The sequence below is a fragment of the Leptopilina boulardi genome, unplaced genomic scaffold, assembly GCF_019393585.1.
Source record: "Leptopilina boulardi isolate dan_hultmark-lab unplaced genomic scaffold, ZJU_Lbou_2.1 LbouV2_214, whole genome shotgun sequence".
Classification (NCBI taxonomy): Eukaryota; Metazoa; Arthropoda; class Insecta; order Hymenoptera; family Figitidae; genus Leptopilina; species Leptopilina boulardi.
The window spans coordinates 5,160,934-5,179,376 of NW_026137768.1; the positions used below are offsets into that span (position 1 = coordinate 5,160,934).

The window sequence follows — 18,443 nt, forward strand, 5'->3', positions numbered from 1 at the left end:
TGGCTAAATGGAATAACTTAGTTCAACAGGAGTCGAATTAAATGTCAATTCAGTTAAATAAAAATTTACCTAAATAGTATGTTTTGCTAAATGATAATTCGGTTAAATAGAAGTTCGGCTAAATTCCAATTCAATTACATAAAAACCTTCGTTAAAAACTCGTTTAGCTGAATGTGACAATTCGAATAAACAGAATTTCAGCTAAATAGCAATTCAGTTGAATAAAAATTTATGAAAACAGCAGATTTTGCTAAATGACAATTTGGTTTAATAGAAGTTCGGCTAAATGTAAATTCGGGTTTAATAAAAATTTACCCAAACAGTATTTATTTACTAAATTATAATTCGGTTAAACAGAATTTCGGCATAATGGCAATTCAGTTAAATAAAAATTTATGTAAACAACAGATTTTGCTAAGTGACAATTCGGTTCAATATAGAAGTTCGGCTAAATAACAATTAAGTTAAATACAAATTTACCTAAATGGTAGATTTTTCTTAATAACAATTCAGTTAAACGAAAGTTCGGCTAAATGTCAACTAAGTTCAATAAAAATTTAGCCTAACAGTAAGTTTTACTAAATTATAATTCGGTTAAACAAAATTTCAGAAAAATTACAATTGAGTTAAATAAAAATTTAGCTAAATAGTAGGTTTTTCTGACTAATAATTCGGCTAAACAGAAGTTAGGCTAAAAAAATTCAGTTAAATAAAAATTTAATTACAATCCTCATTTGGCTAAATGGAATAACTTAGTTCAACAGGAGTCGAATTAAATGTCAATTCAGTTAAATAAAAATTTACCTAAATTGTATGTTTTGCTAAATGATAATTCGGTTAAATAGAAGTTCGGCTAAATTCCAATTCAATTACATAAAAACCTTCGTTAAAAACTCGTTTAGCTGAATGTGACAATTCGAATAAACAGAATTTCAGCTAAATAGCAATTCAGTTAAATAAAAATTTATGAAAACAGCAGATTTTGCTAAATGACAATTTGGTTTAATAGAAGTTCGGCTAAATGTCAATTCGGGTTTAATAAAAATTTACCCAAACAGTATGTTTTACTAAATTATAATTCGGTTAAACAAAATTTCGGCATAATGGCAATTAAGTTAAATAAAAATTTATGTAAACAAAAGATTTTGCTAAGTGACAATTCGGTTCAATATAGAAGTTCGGCTAAATAACAATTAAGTTAAATACAAATTTACCTAAATGGTAGATTGTGCTTAATAACAATTCAGTTAAACGAAAGTTCAGCTAAATGTCAACTAAGTTCAATAAAAATTTAGCCTAACAGTAAGTTTTACTAAATTATAATTCGGTTAAACAAAATTTCAGCAAAATTGCAATTGAGTTAAATAAAAATTTAGCTAAATAGTTGGTTTTTCTGACTAATAATTCGGCTAAACAGAAGTTAGGCTAAAAAAATTCAGTTAAATACAAATTTAATTACAATCCTCATTTGGCTAAATGGAATAACTTAGTTCAACAGGAGTCGAATTAAATGTCAATTCAGTTAAATAAAAATTTACCTAAATAATATGTTTTGCTAAATGATAATTCGGTTAAATAGAAGTTCGGCTAAATTCCAATTCAATTACATAAAAACCTTCGTTAAAAACTCGTTTAGCTGAATGTGACAATTCGAATAAACAGAATTTCAGCTAAATAGCAATTCAGTTGAATAAAAATTTATGAAAACAGCAGATTTTGCTAAATGACAATTTGGTTTAATAGAAGTTCGGCTAAATGTCAATTCGGGTTTAATAAAAATTTACCCAAACAGTATGTTTTACTAAATTATAATTCGGTTAAACAAAATTTCGGCATAATGGCAATTCAGTTAAATAAAAATTTATGTAAACAACAGATTTTGCTAAGTGACAATTCGGTTCAATATAGAAGTTCGGCTAAATAACAATTAAGTTAACCCTTTCAGGGGCACATTATTCTAAGCATACAAATTTTTGTTTCATTACGTATTTATACGTTTTTTGGGTCGCTGAATACAAATCCGAGGTCAGATTTTGCAAATTTTAAAAATTCAAAATGGCGAATCCAATATGGCGGACATTTTTTTTAAATTCAATATATTCGCCATATTGGATCCGCCATTTTGAATTTTAAAAAACTGACATCTGATTCGTAATCATCAACCCCGAAAACCCCCGAGTAACGAGTTTCATACAAATTGCATTATATTTTTAAAAAGTCGTCCGCCATATTGGATCCGCCATTTTGAATTTTGAAAAACTGACCTCAGATTCGTAATCAGGGACCCCAAAAACCCCCGAGTAAAGATTTTCAAAGTCGTAGCACTTCGCGTTTACAAATAGCTGAATTAATTATTAAAAAAATGCATATTTTTCAGATTGATGGAATAATATTAAGTTAACAATAATAAATTATTCATAAACAATATTATAGATTCGTTATATTATATCCTTAGAATCTAAAAATAAGAAATATATGATTATTATTAGATAAATATGCCGGAAATACCAAAAATACAACAACAAAAAAGGTGGGACGTATACGTCCCACTGCCCCTGAAAGGGTTAAATACAAATTTACCTAAATGGTAGATTTTGCTTAATAACAATTCAGTTAAACGAAAGTTCAGCTAAATGTCAACTAAGTTCAATAAAAATTTAGCCTAACAGTAAGTTTTACTAAATTATAATTCGGTTAAACAAAATTTCAGCAAAATTGCAATTGAGTTAAATAAAAATTTAGCTAAATAGTAGGTTTTTCTGACTAATAATTCGGCTAAACAGAAGTTAGGCTAAAAAAATTTAGTTAAATATAAATTTAATTACATTCCTCATTTGGCTAAATGGAATAACTTAGTTCAACAGGAGTCGAATTAAATGTCGATTCAGTTAAATAAAAATTTAATTACAATCCTCATTTGGCTAAATGGAATAACTTAGTTCAACAGGAGTCGAATTAAATGTCAATTCAGTTAAATAAAAATTTACCTAAATTGTATGTTTTGCTAAATGATAATGCGGTTAAATAGAAGTTCAGCTAAATGGCTATTAAGTTAAATACAAATTTACCTAAATGGTACTAATGCTTACAATTTGGTTAAGCAAAAGTTCGGCTAAATGTCAATTCAGTTCAATAAAAAGTTTAATTAAAATCATCATTTGGCTAAATGGGACAAGTCTGTTAAGTAAAAATTTAAATGATAGATTTGACTCAATGACAAATCGGTAAAAAAAATTTATCGAGAAGAAAATTTGAGATTAAAGACGCGAATTCGGTTATATATTTTTGAAAAATTGAAACCCATAGGATTAAAAAAAAAGGGAAATAATTCAATCTCTCGCTTCTGGGGGTTCATTTTTTTAGGAAACAATTTAAGGAACAATTGATCTGGTACACGTGTGCACACACCACGAATTTATACACGTTGACCATGTGGAATTCCTAATAAGTGGACTAGATAGAGAGAGGTGTTGGTCCGTGTTGGCTCGCAGGTAACCTTGACGTCACTAAATATATATATATATATATAAATACAGATACGTGGGATTCCCCATTGGCGAGAGGAGAGCAGCAGCTGGGTCACGTGCGCTGCCCAGGGTGAACGTGAGAGCCCCCCGCGTATATATACTCGTGCATGAAAACCGATCTAAATCGTTCGTGTCGTCTTTACTCTTGTGTCTACTGGACCGGTCCAGTCCAAATCGAAATTGAGCTCACGTTCTTATTCCGCAACCGCCGCCGCCACCGCCGACGACTACGACGACGACGACGACTTCGACGATGAAAAGGCGCAGAGGAAGAGGAGAAATAAATGAGACCAGTTTTCTGACAGAGAGAATCAACTCTCTGTGTGTGCCCCACTTCGTAAAACATATCAAGACGGTTGTTACGCATGCTTATAAACTTGACGAAATTCACAATGCAAATTTCTCGTTAGCAACAACAATTTCAAGATCGTTATGATGACCTATTGTATGTGTCATTGACCTCCTGAGGTAGAATGGAGGAGGGGGGGGGGAATCTTTTTCCACTCTCGACATTTTTAGAGAATTTATTTAAAAAAAAAGAGACTGAATATTAACCAAATTTCATTTGACATAAATCTTGTTTTACATAAAATCATATGACATAAATCTCGCATTTAACATAAAACTCATTTAGCATAAATCTCATTTAAAATAAAATTCATTTGACATAAATCTCATTTAACATAAAATTCATTTGGCATAAATCTCATGTAACATAAAATTCATTTGACATAAATCGCTCTTTTTGTACAAATATAATTTGATATAATTCTCATTAGCCATAAAACTTATTTGACAAAATTTTCATTTAATATAAATTTTAATTGTCATAAACTGCATTTGATTTAAATCACATTTAGTATAAACAGCAATCGACATAAATCTCAGTTGTCATTAATTTCATTTACATAAATTTTATTTAGCATAAACGGCAAGTGACATAAATCTCATTTCACATAAATCTTATTTAACATAAATCTCATTTAACATAACTCTTATTTGAAATAAATCTCATTTTGTATAAACCGAAAGTGACATAAATCTCATTTGACATGAAACTCATTTAAAATACATTTCATTTAGCATAAACCGCAAGTGACATAAATCTCATTTCACATAAATCTTATTTAACATAAATCTCATTTAACATAACTCTTATTTAACATAACTATTATTTGACATAAATCTCATTTTGCATAAACCGAGAATGACATAAATCTCATTTAAAATACATTTCATTTAGCATAAACCGCATGTGACATAAATCTCATTTAACATAAATTTCATTTGACATACATCTCATTTGTCATACAAATTTAATTGCATGTCCTTGTCTCACACATAACTTTCTGTATGTAAGACGAAGACAGATAATGTAATTTTTATGACGAATGAGATTTATGTCAAATGAAATTTATGTAAAATGAGATTTATGTCAATTGCGATTTATGCTAAATGAAATGTATTTTAAATGAGTTTCATGTCAAATGAGATTTATGTGAAATGATTTTTATGTCACTTGAGGTTTATACTAAATGTGATTTATGTCACTTTCGGTTTATGCTAAATAATATTTATGTTAAATGAGTTTTATATGAAATGACTTTTATATCAAATGCAATTTATGTCAAATAATTTTATGTCAAATGAAATTTTGAGATGTATTTATACGAGTCAGAAATAAAAATAATATTCCGACCAATCAGGCATTTGACAATTAGTTGTAAATTTTTTTATGAATAACATAAAAAAAATTATATTAAAAAAAAATTATTTGATTCAATTAAATTTGTTTGAGATGTTTATAATTATATCAAATGACCCACCGCTAGTGATTAATTTTACTAGCTTTGAGAAAATTCTGTGTACGTATGATAATATTGCTTGTATATCATATGCGTTATTATATATAGAAAAACAAAGAACTTACCAATTACTGCAAAAATACTTGATTCATTTTGACACGTACATTTGTGGACTGTATTCCTGAAACAGACAAAAAACAAATTTTATATTAATTTATATTTAAAAAATTATTTAAAAGATTGATAAATAGTTCTAACAGTAAAATTTAAGCAAAAAATTTTTTTTTGCATATGTAACAATTGACAAATAATATTATAATACATAAATAAAACATATATCCTTGTATCATTGTAATTTAGATATTATTATTATATATGTATAATGAAGGATGAATTTTGAAATTTAGAAATCGTTTCATATTTATTATACTAAAACAAGGTGAGAGGGCAAAACTTTTTAAAATTTATGTAATAAGTGTGAAATTATGATAGAAAATGTGATTAATTTCATCATCAAATCTGGGTAAAATCGTGGTATGTTGTGAGAAATATACGTACAATAATAATAAAATATTTCCGATCTCAACTTCTTGTGATAATAATCAATGGTGTCGATTTCAAAGGAGCTCAAATACGTGTTACAATTAATTTTATGTTCTCGAAACTTTTTCTCATTCTTTGGTAATTGAATAAAAAAAAAAAAAAAAACGCCAGTTGATAAATCAAACGTGAAACTTGGCTGTTTTATATTTTATATATATATGAGGGCCGTATCTGTATGTTCATGTCCACGTTCTCCGAAGCGCATTTTGCCAATTACTACTGCGGGAAATTAAATCAACTGTACTTCTATTTACGAGGCTTTTAGTGCCATATGAGATCGAGATACTTTATTTTTTTTTTAAATTTCTTCAGAATGATTTTTTGAATTTTTCTGATTTTTATTTTCTGTTTTTTAAAGTATGTAGCATAACTTTAAAATAGAAAATAATCCTAATCGAAAATTTACTAATGGCGCAGTACTGGCGCAGTACTGACAAATACTGGCGCAGTACTGGCACTCAGTATTGGCCCCAGAGTTTGGCGTAACTTTGGGATGATAACATTTTACCAGTATTGGCTGCCAGAGTTGGCACCAGTACTGGTAACCACTACTGGTTCAGTACTGGTCGAGTGCTGGCAGTTTTGTAATTCTTTGTATACGAAAAGAAAGCTTTAACTGTAACAGAGATAAGTTTTACTCCAGGTAATACTTTTTTGGTATACTTAGGAAAAAGTGTATGAAATTTTTAGTAACCCAACACAAATTAAATATTAATTAAATTAGTCAACTAACTAATTAATATTTTATTATATATAAAATCGAAAACACCAAGAATTTTCATTCTTTATTAAGTATAATATATATTGCAAATTATTATTTTAAAAAATCAAAAAATAAATATAAAAATATGTTTATTATAAAACGAAAGTTTTTATAATATATAAAAACAGTTCAGTAAAAATAAAAATGTTTATAAAATAATTATAATGTATATAATTATACAATTAGCTATTTAATTATTTTATTGTTCACTTTAATTATTTGCATCAAAATAAATGTTTGAAAAACTTTTTTAAAAAAATAAAAGTTGTTTTTTAATTTTTAACAAGTGTTATCGAGAAAATTTTTTTAAATTTTTATATTAAAAATTATTAATTTTTATTTTAAAAATTACACAGGCACACAAAAAGTAAAATGTGGTTTGGCCGAGACACTACACTAGTCTATTTCCATGTATTTTTTCACGCTGAATCCGAATCCGAAGTCAGAATTATCAGATTGGCTTTTATTTTTGAGATAAACTCAAAAAACTGGTCAGAAAGAAAAATAAAATCAAAAAGTTAAAAAAATTTTGAATGTCACTGCCATAGTGTAATTCCATGTATTTTTTGTCGCTGAATCCGAATCTAAAGTCAGAATTGTTAGATTCGCTCAAATTTTTGAGATAATTGCAAAAAAACTCAAAATACTCAAAATCAGTTTTTTGGAATTATCTTCAAAATTTGAGCCAATCTGTCAATTCTGACTTCGAATTCGGATTCAGCGTGAAAAAATACATAAAAATTCACTATCGTAGTGTTTCGGCAAAAAAAAATTTCTTTGAGCTAAAATCGCCAAAAACTGATAAAAATTCTGAATTAGGGGCACAGATAATTTTTTTTGACGAAACACTACGATAGTGCATTTTCATGTATTTTTTCACGCTGAATCCGAATTCGAAGTCAGAATTGACAGATTGGCTTAAATTTTGAAGATAATTCCAAAAAACTGATTTTGAGTATTTTGAATTTTTTGTTACTTGCGTTTTTTTGCAATTATCTCAAAAATTTGAGCAAATCTAACAATTCTGACTTTGGATTCGGATTCAGCGACAAAAAATACATGGAATTACACTATGGCAGTGACATTCAAAAATTTTTTAACCTTTTGATTTTATTTTTCTTTCTGACCAGTTTTTTAAGTTTATCTCAAAAATAAAAGCCAATCTGATAATTCTGACTTCGGATTCGGATTCAGCGTGAAAAAATACATGGAAATAGACTAGTGTAGTGTCTTGGCCAAACAGCTTTTTACTTTTTGTGTGCCTGTGTTATTAATTTTTTTTTATAAAAAATTTTATTTATTTTTAGTTTGATCGTTTCAAAATTTTTTTTGGTTTATTGCATATCTGAAAACAATAAAAAAAAACTTGCAAAATGTTTTGGAATTAGTCTCAGGAAACTTTTTGTTTAAATAATTTTACCCACAAAAAAGCAAAATAAAATACCTTTTAATTTTCAAAAATAAAATCAAAAATGAAAAAATTTTTATAAACAAAATATTTAAACAAAAAGATTCATCAGGTTCACTCTAGAACTTTTTGTAAACTAGTATTAATCAAAAAGAAAAACTATTTGAGCCAGTACTGACTCAATATCGGCTCAGTACTGGTTTTCCAGTACTGGGAGGGTGGTACTGCACCAGTACTGATACAATGAAAATACCAGTACTGGTTCAGTACAGACTGCCCAGCCTCGGCACCCAATACTGCACCAGTACTGCGCCAGTAGTCAACTCTCGTATAATACTGAAATATGAGTACGGAAAAAAATTTATTTGGAACAACGAAAGATTTCACTATAGTAGAAAATTTTACTTGTTTCAGTTAAATTTTTCACTATTCTAATGAAACATTTCGCTGTTTCAGGTAAATATTTTTTTTCCGTGTGTAATTTTATTTTTTGCAAAAGTTCCATTTCGATGAATATATTAAAAATTTCTCACAATAAGAAAAGAAATTTTAGATTATCATTTTTCAATAGAAAATTATAATTTTTATTATACAACTTTTAGTGATTTAAAATGTTAAAAATTATATCTGAAAAATTTTTTTTTTAATTTTTTTTTATGAAAAAAATTTTTTCATGGCTATTTTTTTTATTGTGTTTTATGAAATGTCATCGAACTTGTCTAGACCCCCACGTGTGTTATTTGTGTAATAAAAAATCAACTCTTAAAAAAACATAGTTAAATACAATATAATTATCAAGTATTTTTAAACACATGTTAAAATTTAGTTAAAAAAATTTGAATAATATGAAATATGGAATATTTGCTCAATTGTCTACATGATTTACAGGGAGTCGTGAAATAAATAATTTATAGAGATTTAGATATATAAAAGCTGTTCGTAAATACTGTAAAATTACACAGTAAGAAAATCCGATTATAAAAAAATAATTTAATTATAAATATAAAAGTAAAAAAAAAATATAAACAACAGAAATATATCAACAACAAAAATGTTGAAATTTTTCATTACTTCATTTATTGGAATACTTTCATTATTTCCTCATTTGAATAATGCGGAATGTTGTACAACAAAATATGAATTGGAGTTTAAAACAAAAAATAATAAAATCTGCTCAGATTTCGGTGGAAATATTATTCATGCAACACCTGGTTATTTAATTCAAAAATCAATTATTAAACCAAGTAATGATACAATATGTGATATTAAAGTATGTTCTGATGGCAAACCAACAAAAGGAATATATTGTGGTAAAGGACCATGTAATATTTTTGGTTGCAATTGTGATGGCGGTTGTATAGAAGGTGATCCAGTTATCAAATTTCGAGAAAATAATGGAGACGATGTGTACAATGTCAAATATAAAGAGTATATAATATGTCCAACATGTATGATAAATCCGTAATTTAGAAAGAAAAAAAAAACAATTTCTTTCATTTATAAACAATGATTTTAAAAATTATAAAAATATTCATGGTTATTTTTAATTTAATTTTAATTATTATTTTTTAAACTAATTTGCATTTTAATAAATCTAGTTATATATAGACAATAATTTGAGTATATATGACAAGAGAAATTAATAATAATTAATAAAATGAATATTGTATTGAAATTGTGTGAAAATATTGTGTTCATTACCATGAAAAATATACAATTTGTTCTTTAACTATTTGTTCTTATTTTTTCCCTTGATTTATCATTAATGACTAAGATATTAATTAATAGAGTCAAAATTTCTAAAACTGATCATAAATTAAAAAATTAAATTTTCAACATTAAATCCAAAAAAGAAATCTCTTTGATACAAAGAAAATTTAATTTGTTTCAATCAAATTATCAAAAAAAAATTCTCTTTGCTTCAAAGAAATTTTTTTATTTAATTCAAATAAATGTTTCTTTTGACTCAGCCAACGTGTGAATTCAATTTCTACGGTTTATTATTATAAAACATAGTTGGCTGAATTTAAATATTAATTTAACTATTTTTTATTTAAAAAAAAATAAAAAATCGTTAACTTTATCTGAAGAGAAAAAAATTTATTTAACGACACCTATGCTTTTGATATATCCATATACACGTATATTGATAAACTATATCTATTAAGTGTAAAAAATTTTCATCATTATTTGAACATATTTTAGTCACGATTGTTGATAAATTTTTCTTTTTTTATAATATTTAAATTTTTAAATCTAAATTTTTAAAACATGAAATTGAAATAAAAGTTTTAATGAATACTAAACATAAAAGGTTGCAGCTTACTTTTTTATTGACAAATGTTTATATATGTTCGTCGATAGCTTTTAAAATTATACATTATTTTAAAAAAATTTAACCGAATTATTTGAAAGAAAATTTCTTTGGGATAGTATTTAAATTCAATCGATTTGAAAAACACATATAGGATCAACAAAAAAATGTTAAAATTGTACTTCGTCTTATTTATTGGAATACTTTCATTATTTCCTCATTTAAATAACGCGGAATGTTGTTATAAATTTAATTTGAAAATTACAATGAAATATGATGAAGCCTGCTCAAATTTCGGTGCAAAAGCTGTATCTACTCATGTAATAGAAGAAGCACCATTCCCTTATAATTCCAGTCATGATGAAATATGTGTTATTCACGTATGTGGTAATGGTCTACCACTACCAGAAGGAAAATATTATTGTGGAAAAGGATCATGCAATGTTTTTGGTTGTAATTGTGATGGCGGTTGTATAGAAGGTAATCCACTTGTCAAATTTCGAGAAATGAATACAGATATTGTGGACCATGTCGAATTTTTTGGGATATAAAGAAGAGAAGAAAGAAAATTTTTAAAAAAGCTTGTTAAAAATAGACGATAATCATTAACATGTATATACGACAAGTGAAATTAATAATAATAATAATTACAATTAATAAAATGAATAAATTGTATTAATTACAATGAAAAATTTACAATTCGTTCTTTAACTATTTGTTCTTATTTTTTCTCTTGATTTACCATTAATGTCTAAGATATTAATTAATATAGTCAAAATTTCTAAAACTGATCATAAATTAAAAAATTAAATTTTCAACATTAAATCCAAAAAAAAGATTCCTTTGATTCAAAGAAATCAAAACAAAGTTTTCTTTGATACAAAGAAAATTTAATTTGTTTCAAACAAATTATCTTTGATTCAAAAAAAAAAATTCTCTTTGTTTCAAAGAAATTTTTTTATTTAATTCAAATAAATGTTTCTTTTGACTCAGCCAACGTGTGAATTCAATTTCTACGGTTTATTATTATAAAACATAGTTGGCTGAATTTAAATATTAATTTAACTATTTTTTATTTCCAAAAAAAAAAAATAAAAAATCGTTAACTTTATCTGAAGAGAAAAAAATTTATTTAACGACACCTATGCTTTTGATATATCCAAAATGAATAAATTGTATTAATTACAATGAAAAATATACAATTTGTTCTTATTTTCCCCTTGATTTACCATTAATGACTATGATTAATTAATAGTCACTTCTGAAACTGATCACCTAAAATTAAAAAATTTTATTTTCAATATTATAATAATTGGAAATAATTGGTTAGGCTATGCTAAGTATTGGATAGGGTAGCAATTTTTGTTGGGCTCTATAGTGCGATCAAATTAGTTTGCTGCTGCAACTATTTCTGTTGCATACTCTCAAGTTGGATACTGTAACAAATTTCGATAGCTAGTATATATACATTCCGTTGAATGCCTCATCCATCTCTCGTGCGCACAGTTACCTTTAATTTTGTTAGTACAACTATTTTGATTGGTGGGATATCTTTCCCTTTTTTACTAATATTTAGAAAAAAATAGATTTTATTAAATAAAAATATCTTTCATACACAATACGATAATAAATGTTTTTTTACTATAAAAACAAACATTTACTTGACCGGATATGAAATTTTCTTATTTGATTCCATTTATATTGTCACTTATATGGTAAATAATAATTCATTTATAGACATCAGTGAAATTATAATAAATGAAAATTTATTTTCATTTCTCTTATATTCTTCTTATATTCCCAGCTTATTTGTTAATAAAGTACTTAAATCTTTCTCTGTGAGAATTAACAGTGTTTCGAAATCTATGAAATCCTCTGCAAATTCCAAAAAAAACACAAATTTTGATCAACAAAACAAAATAATAATAACTTTATACTGAATAATGTAAACATAATAATGGCGTTGAATATATAAGAAATCGTATGTAAATCAATTTATTCAAAAATAATAATTTGGGAAAATAAAGCTGTTTCTCTCACACGATAATTTGATATAACACAAGACATGCTGTTTACATATCAAGTCACTCGAATGAAAACTTTCTTAAATTAAATTTCTACCAAATAACATGCATAAAATAAATACAATGATAAATAAATAAAATATGGGAAATAATGATGATCCAGAAAGCATGTGCAGTAAGATTAGAGGTTAGAGTCAAGTATTTGTATATTCATCAAGGATAATAAAAACTTACCTCGAAATGTTTTTATTAAAAAGTCTGCATGCTTCGGTGCAACGACTTGTAGAAATTTTATTGTGCTTTCATCCATTTTTTATCACAATAATTAACACGATTAACACTTTTCACGAGACGCGACGATATGAACCGTCATTACAAGCGCGGCATCCATATGCAATTAACACAATGCGCTTGCGCGTCACATGACTTACCGGTATGCTTCTCAATTGGTTGCCTCAAGCAACTTGGTTGAGGACGGTGGCCTACTACAAGCATGCAATATCCAATTTAAATATAAATTTTAAAATGATAATCTGACCAACGGTGATGGTTGATATATCATTTTAGATAGATGTTACAACAAATTCTCTGTTATCTAATAAAAAATGGATGCTTTAGCCAACCATTTTTCTCCGTGATAAACCACTTTTTTTACTTCTGTGATAAAAATAAATTTCTGAAAATATAAAAAAAAATTTGTTTCGTTAAAGTTATTAATTGCGAAATATTTAGCTGACTTAAATAAACAACTTTTTTCTCCAGTTAAAATTGATTAATTTAAAATCGATAAATTGAAAATTAATTACTTTTTCAAAAATTTAAGGCTTTGAAAAATTATGACCCAATAAATAATAATTTAGATACTTTAAAAACAAAAGACAAAATAAAAATCGAAATTTTTTTTTTTAACCTCAAGTTAGCTACAAAAAAGAAAAAATAAATTGACTCTTATCTAATTTCCCTGCATATAATTTCTACTTGAAATTGGTTATTAAAGCTTTTTGGAAAATTTGATTCGAGTATCGTAATATGGGGCTTGGAAATTAGCCCTATATCAGCCTACCTACCTATCTACCTACCAACACTGGTGATGATTATAATACCCATCTCTACCTGCCTATTGGTTGAAAATAATCGCTGCGATTGTTTTCTTTTTTTTTTTTTTATTATTATTTTTCTCTATCTCCTCTGGAGAATAATAGAAAAAAAGAAGAAAGAAGTCTGTATTAAGAAAAAAAAATCGTAACTGGTGGATAAAATAAGTATATATTAAAAAAAAAAAAAAACAAGTTTTGAGAATTTTCGGTACTGGTTTCGTGATCCAGTGACGTATTGCGAGACGTAATAGTGACGAAGCTTATTTTTATTATGTTACAGATTTGAGGAGAGGCACTACGCTTTCGAAAGGTATGGCTCGACAATATATGATTTTAATTAAATTCATTCTGGATATGAGGAAACTGGTTCAATCTCAAAATAACATTGTTTGTGCAATATATAATTTTTTTTTTATTACAGTTTTTTTTTTAATGGAACGCAGAATAAAAATTTAATTGTTATACGTATAATTAAAAAAATTTATATCAATTTTACTTTTTTTATTTACTATTTGAAATTAAATAAAATATTTTCTAAAATATTGAAAACTTTCAAATTGAATATTTTAATTTAATATTTTATAAAATATTGCAAAAAAATTTCAACATTTTAATTCAATGCTATATAAAATATTAAAAACAAATTTTAAATTAAACATTTTAATATTTTATAACATATTAAAAACAAATTTCAGATTAAATATTTGATTTCCTTAGATTCTAATTATCAATATTTATTATACAAATTATTATAATTGTTCCCAAATAAAAAATATCTCACCAGTTTTCTCTTTCTTGTGCAATAACTTAATATGATAAAAAAATGTTTAAATTTTTTTTTAAATATAATTTAAAATAATTTATTTCATTTATTATTTAATCTTATTATTTTAAGTACAGATTACCCTGAAAAACAAAATTTGATTCAAATAATCGGTTAACTGACTATTATTAAATAAATATTTATTTAATTATTATTTGATTAATTGTTTTATTTGTTTCTAATACATAAATTATTGTTTAAAACACAGTTTATTTAATTAAAAAAAAAAAATTATTTACTAGAAATAAATATTTATTTGCTAATAGTCAAGTAACCAATTATTTGAATCAAATAAAAAAAAAAATTTTTTCAGTGTATTATTTAGATAAAGAGAAATGAAAATATTTTATTGTTCCTTGGAATTTAAAAATAATATATTAAATAACTTTCGAAAAAAATAAAAGTTTAATTTATAAAAAAAAAAATGTATAACAAAAAAAATTGTTTAGTACTCCTTGATGCAAATGACACTGAAATTATGAAAAAAAAGTGATTAGTAGTGCTTCACTTGGACGTATTTATAAGTATAAGCGCGAAAGGGACGACGATCTCTCGCATCAGTTAATAATTATTCGTGAACGCGGACAATTAACTTTTTGTTACGGAGAAGGGTCTCTCTCTCGCGCACGCTACTCTATGATTTTGCGTATCGCAAAAATAATAACGTCTTGGTCGGGATCCTTCTTCGATCGACCCCTTCACGAATATTGCCGTTATATATATATATATATTATATTATAATCATCTCTCGATAAGTGACTCCCGTTTATCCTAATAATAATTCTCTTATTTATGAATTCAAATCACTGTCGGGCTCAGGGAAAAAAATCACCTATTTTTCTATTTTAATACAAAAAAAAAGAAAATGGAATCTTATATATTAAAACAGGAAAATTCCTCTTTCGATATTCTATCCTCTTAAAACAAGAAATTATTACCTCTTCAAGGCAGAGTATTCTATTTTTTTAAATACTTATTTTTTAATTTTTTTTTATATTATATTTTTTTATTATTTATTTATTATTATTTTTAAATTATACCTCTTCAAGGCAGAGTATTCTATTTTTTTAATAATTTTTTATCATTTCTTTATATTATATTTTTTTTATTTGTTTATTATTAATTTATTAATTTTTTTAAATATTTGTTTAATATTTATTTATTATTTGTTTATTTTTTATTATTACATTATTTTATTCATTTTCATTTATTTAACATGAAATGTATATTTATTTTAACTCACACAATTTTTTTTATATTTTTGTAATTTTTTTTTAACTTTGAAAAAATCTCACATTCTCAAAGGATCGAACCCTGGATTTCTATCGCGCAACTCGGGAACTCTAACCACTGGACCACGCTGCTTCATGAGAAACTTTTGAACTAGAAATGTTCTTGTAAGGTACGAGACAGAAAAATTGTTTATATTTGTATATATTTTTTTTTTATTTATTATTTATTTATTATTTGTTAAATATATTTATTATTTTATTATTATATTATTTTATTCATTTAACATTAAATCTATACTTATTTTAACGTACACATTTATTTATATTTTTGTAATTTTTTTTCAACTGAAAAAATTTCACATTCCGAAAGAATCGAACCCTGGATTTCTTTCCCGCAAGTCGGGAGCTCTAACCACTGGACTACGCCGTCTTATGAGAAACTTTTAAACTAGAAATGTTTTCGATTTAATTTTCATACAAAATTCTTAACCAATAAAATGTTTCATTGAAATATCTAAACACCTTTGTTTCACTAAATCGAAAAAAATGGATAATTTATATAAAAAATCAAAAAAAAAAAAAAAAAAAAAAAAAGTTATGAATTACTAATTTTATGTCGTGTACGTATTGAAACTTAAAGTAGAATTTAATAAGCAATTTCCTCCAATATCTAATACCGTCTCGGGGATCAAAGCTATCTCGTCTCCTTTTTATTTTATAAACGAAATAATAATTGAATCGCGTCTTTGGAAAGAACGCAAATTTCCATAATGCATGAACATTATTAAAAGTGTATTTTAATAATGTGACGCTACATTAACGGAAAGTCCGTCATTATCATATAAATATTAATCGCTCTTCAAATGTGATTATGTAAAAAGAAAAAAAAAGAAATGTAAGTGTAATTTTGAGGTTGTCAAAAGAGGTATTTTAACATATATACTATTGTATATGTGCTGAAAATATTGTCACCACACGTGGGAATGCGTTAATATAGTGACAACGCGAGTCTCGCGCGCGAGTTCACGTCGTTATATTATAATAATGCGACCGAACCGAATGAAATGAATGCTTTTGTTTTTCAAATTACTGCTCTTGGGCCCTCGTTTTCTTGTCGTGTCTCTCGTTTTTTATTATATATAGATTTACAAAGAGAGGTTCACTTTCGTTCCCTCCTTCGTTTGCATTTTGTTTAGTTTTCTTTCGTTCGCAAATTCTCTCTCATATATATATATATATATATATATGTTTGGGCCCTTCTTTCCGGTCAAAGACCTTTTTAAATATATATATATAAAAATTTGTTTTATTTGTTTTTTTAATTTTAGAAAATTTTTATTAATAAATTATACAAAAAAAACGTTTCAGAATATAAAAAATTTGTTTTTTTAAACAAAATAATATTATATATATATATTAAGGCAGAGAAAAATAATTTAAAACAAAAAAAATAATAAAAATAAAAATGTAATAATAATTTTAAAAAATAGTTGAAAATACGAAAAATATGACGAAACTGGAGGAATAGGAATAAAAAAAAAAAAAAAAAAAAAGGAAAAAAATCGTCTGTGATGAAAAATTTCAAATTGTATTGAGCTCTCTACACAATTCCCCTTGAACCCTCTCTCTCTCTCTCTCTAGCAATCGTTTAAAAGGCATTTTAAATCAGCGTGTCCTGAAAGAATTTCATAGTGACGCGGCATATAAAGGCATTCTCTCCCACCCCTTGTGCCCGATTCCCATTGATCAAAATTCTAATCAATGTTCTCTTTCCTATATATATATTCAAGATGATCGAAATCCCTTTAGCGATTCATTCATATGTTTGTCTATACATATATTAATTTTCTCAAAATGAATGAAAGCCAGCTTACTCACTGGCTAATTAAATTTAATTTATAGTGAAAATTTTCAATTTTTATTAATTTTTTTATTAACATATTTTTAATTTAATATAAAGATAAATTTAATTTTAATTTTATTTAATATTTTATTTACCTAATTTATTTTAATTTAATTAATAATAATAATTAATTATTATTTTAATAGTTAATTAATTTAATTCGAGAAATATTAAATAGAGGTGGAAGTAAACGAAAAAATTCGGGCAAGTCGTATCTATTTGTCTGAATGTTTAAGTTAAATCTGAATTATCATTAATCGGTAAAACAGATTTGTCCGAATGTTTAAGTAAAATCTGAATTATCATTAATCGGTAAAACAGATTTGTCCGAATGTTTAAGTAAAATCTGAATTATCATTAATCGGTAAAACAGATTTGTCCGAATGTTTAAGTAAAATCTGAATTATCATTAATCGGTAAAACAGATTTGTCCGAATGTTTAAGTAAAATCTGAATTATCATTAATCGGTAAAACAGATTTGTCCGAATGTTCAAGTAAAATCTGAATTATCATTAATCGGTAAAACAGATTTGACCGTTTCAATCAGTAAAAAAATTCAGTGAAATATAAGGATTTTCAGTAAAATATAACTGAATTTCAGTGGAAACTTAACTGAAATGATTCAGTTTTGCTCCAAAAACTATTTCATCAAAGGAAATTTTACTGACACCAAAAAAAAAAAAAAAATGTTTTCAAAATCCAATTTATAATTTCTTGGTATAAAAATTATTGTGAATCAAACTGTTTTTTGTCGCAAGATGATCCGTTTTTAATTGTTTTAATGATAATAAGATGAAGAAGAAAAAAAAATACGCGAGACTGTCTGTGAATGTCTACTCGGTAAGATATTTAATTGCTCGCATCGAAAAAGTAACTTCTGTCGATTCGAATCGACAGTTTCGTTTTATGGACATTTTTCGCGACCGCTCCAAATTAGTCCGAA

The 18,443-nt window shown here is 25.8% G+C and overlaps 1 protein-coding gene across 3 annotated transcripts in view; it reads left to right on the plus strand.

Moving 5' to 3' along the window:
- LOC127279269 (protein trachealess) overlaps positions 1-18,443 on the plus strand; it is a 219,988-nt gene that overhangs the window by 86,582 nt on the left and 114,963 nt on the right. For 2 of the 3 annotated variants that reach the window (XM_051301524.1, XM_051301525.1), the window contains exon 4: positions 13,822-13,851. The exons of the other annotated variant lie outside the window; for it this stretch is intronic. In XM_051301524.1, coding sequence (XP_051157481.1) covers positions 13,822-13,851 — 30 coding nt within the window. The remainder of the gene's footprint in view (positions 1-13,821; positions 13,852-18,443) is intronic. 3 annotated transcript variants of the gene reach the window in all.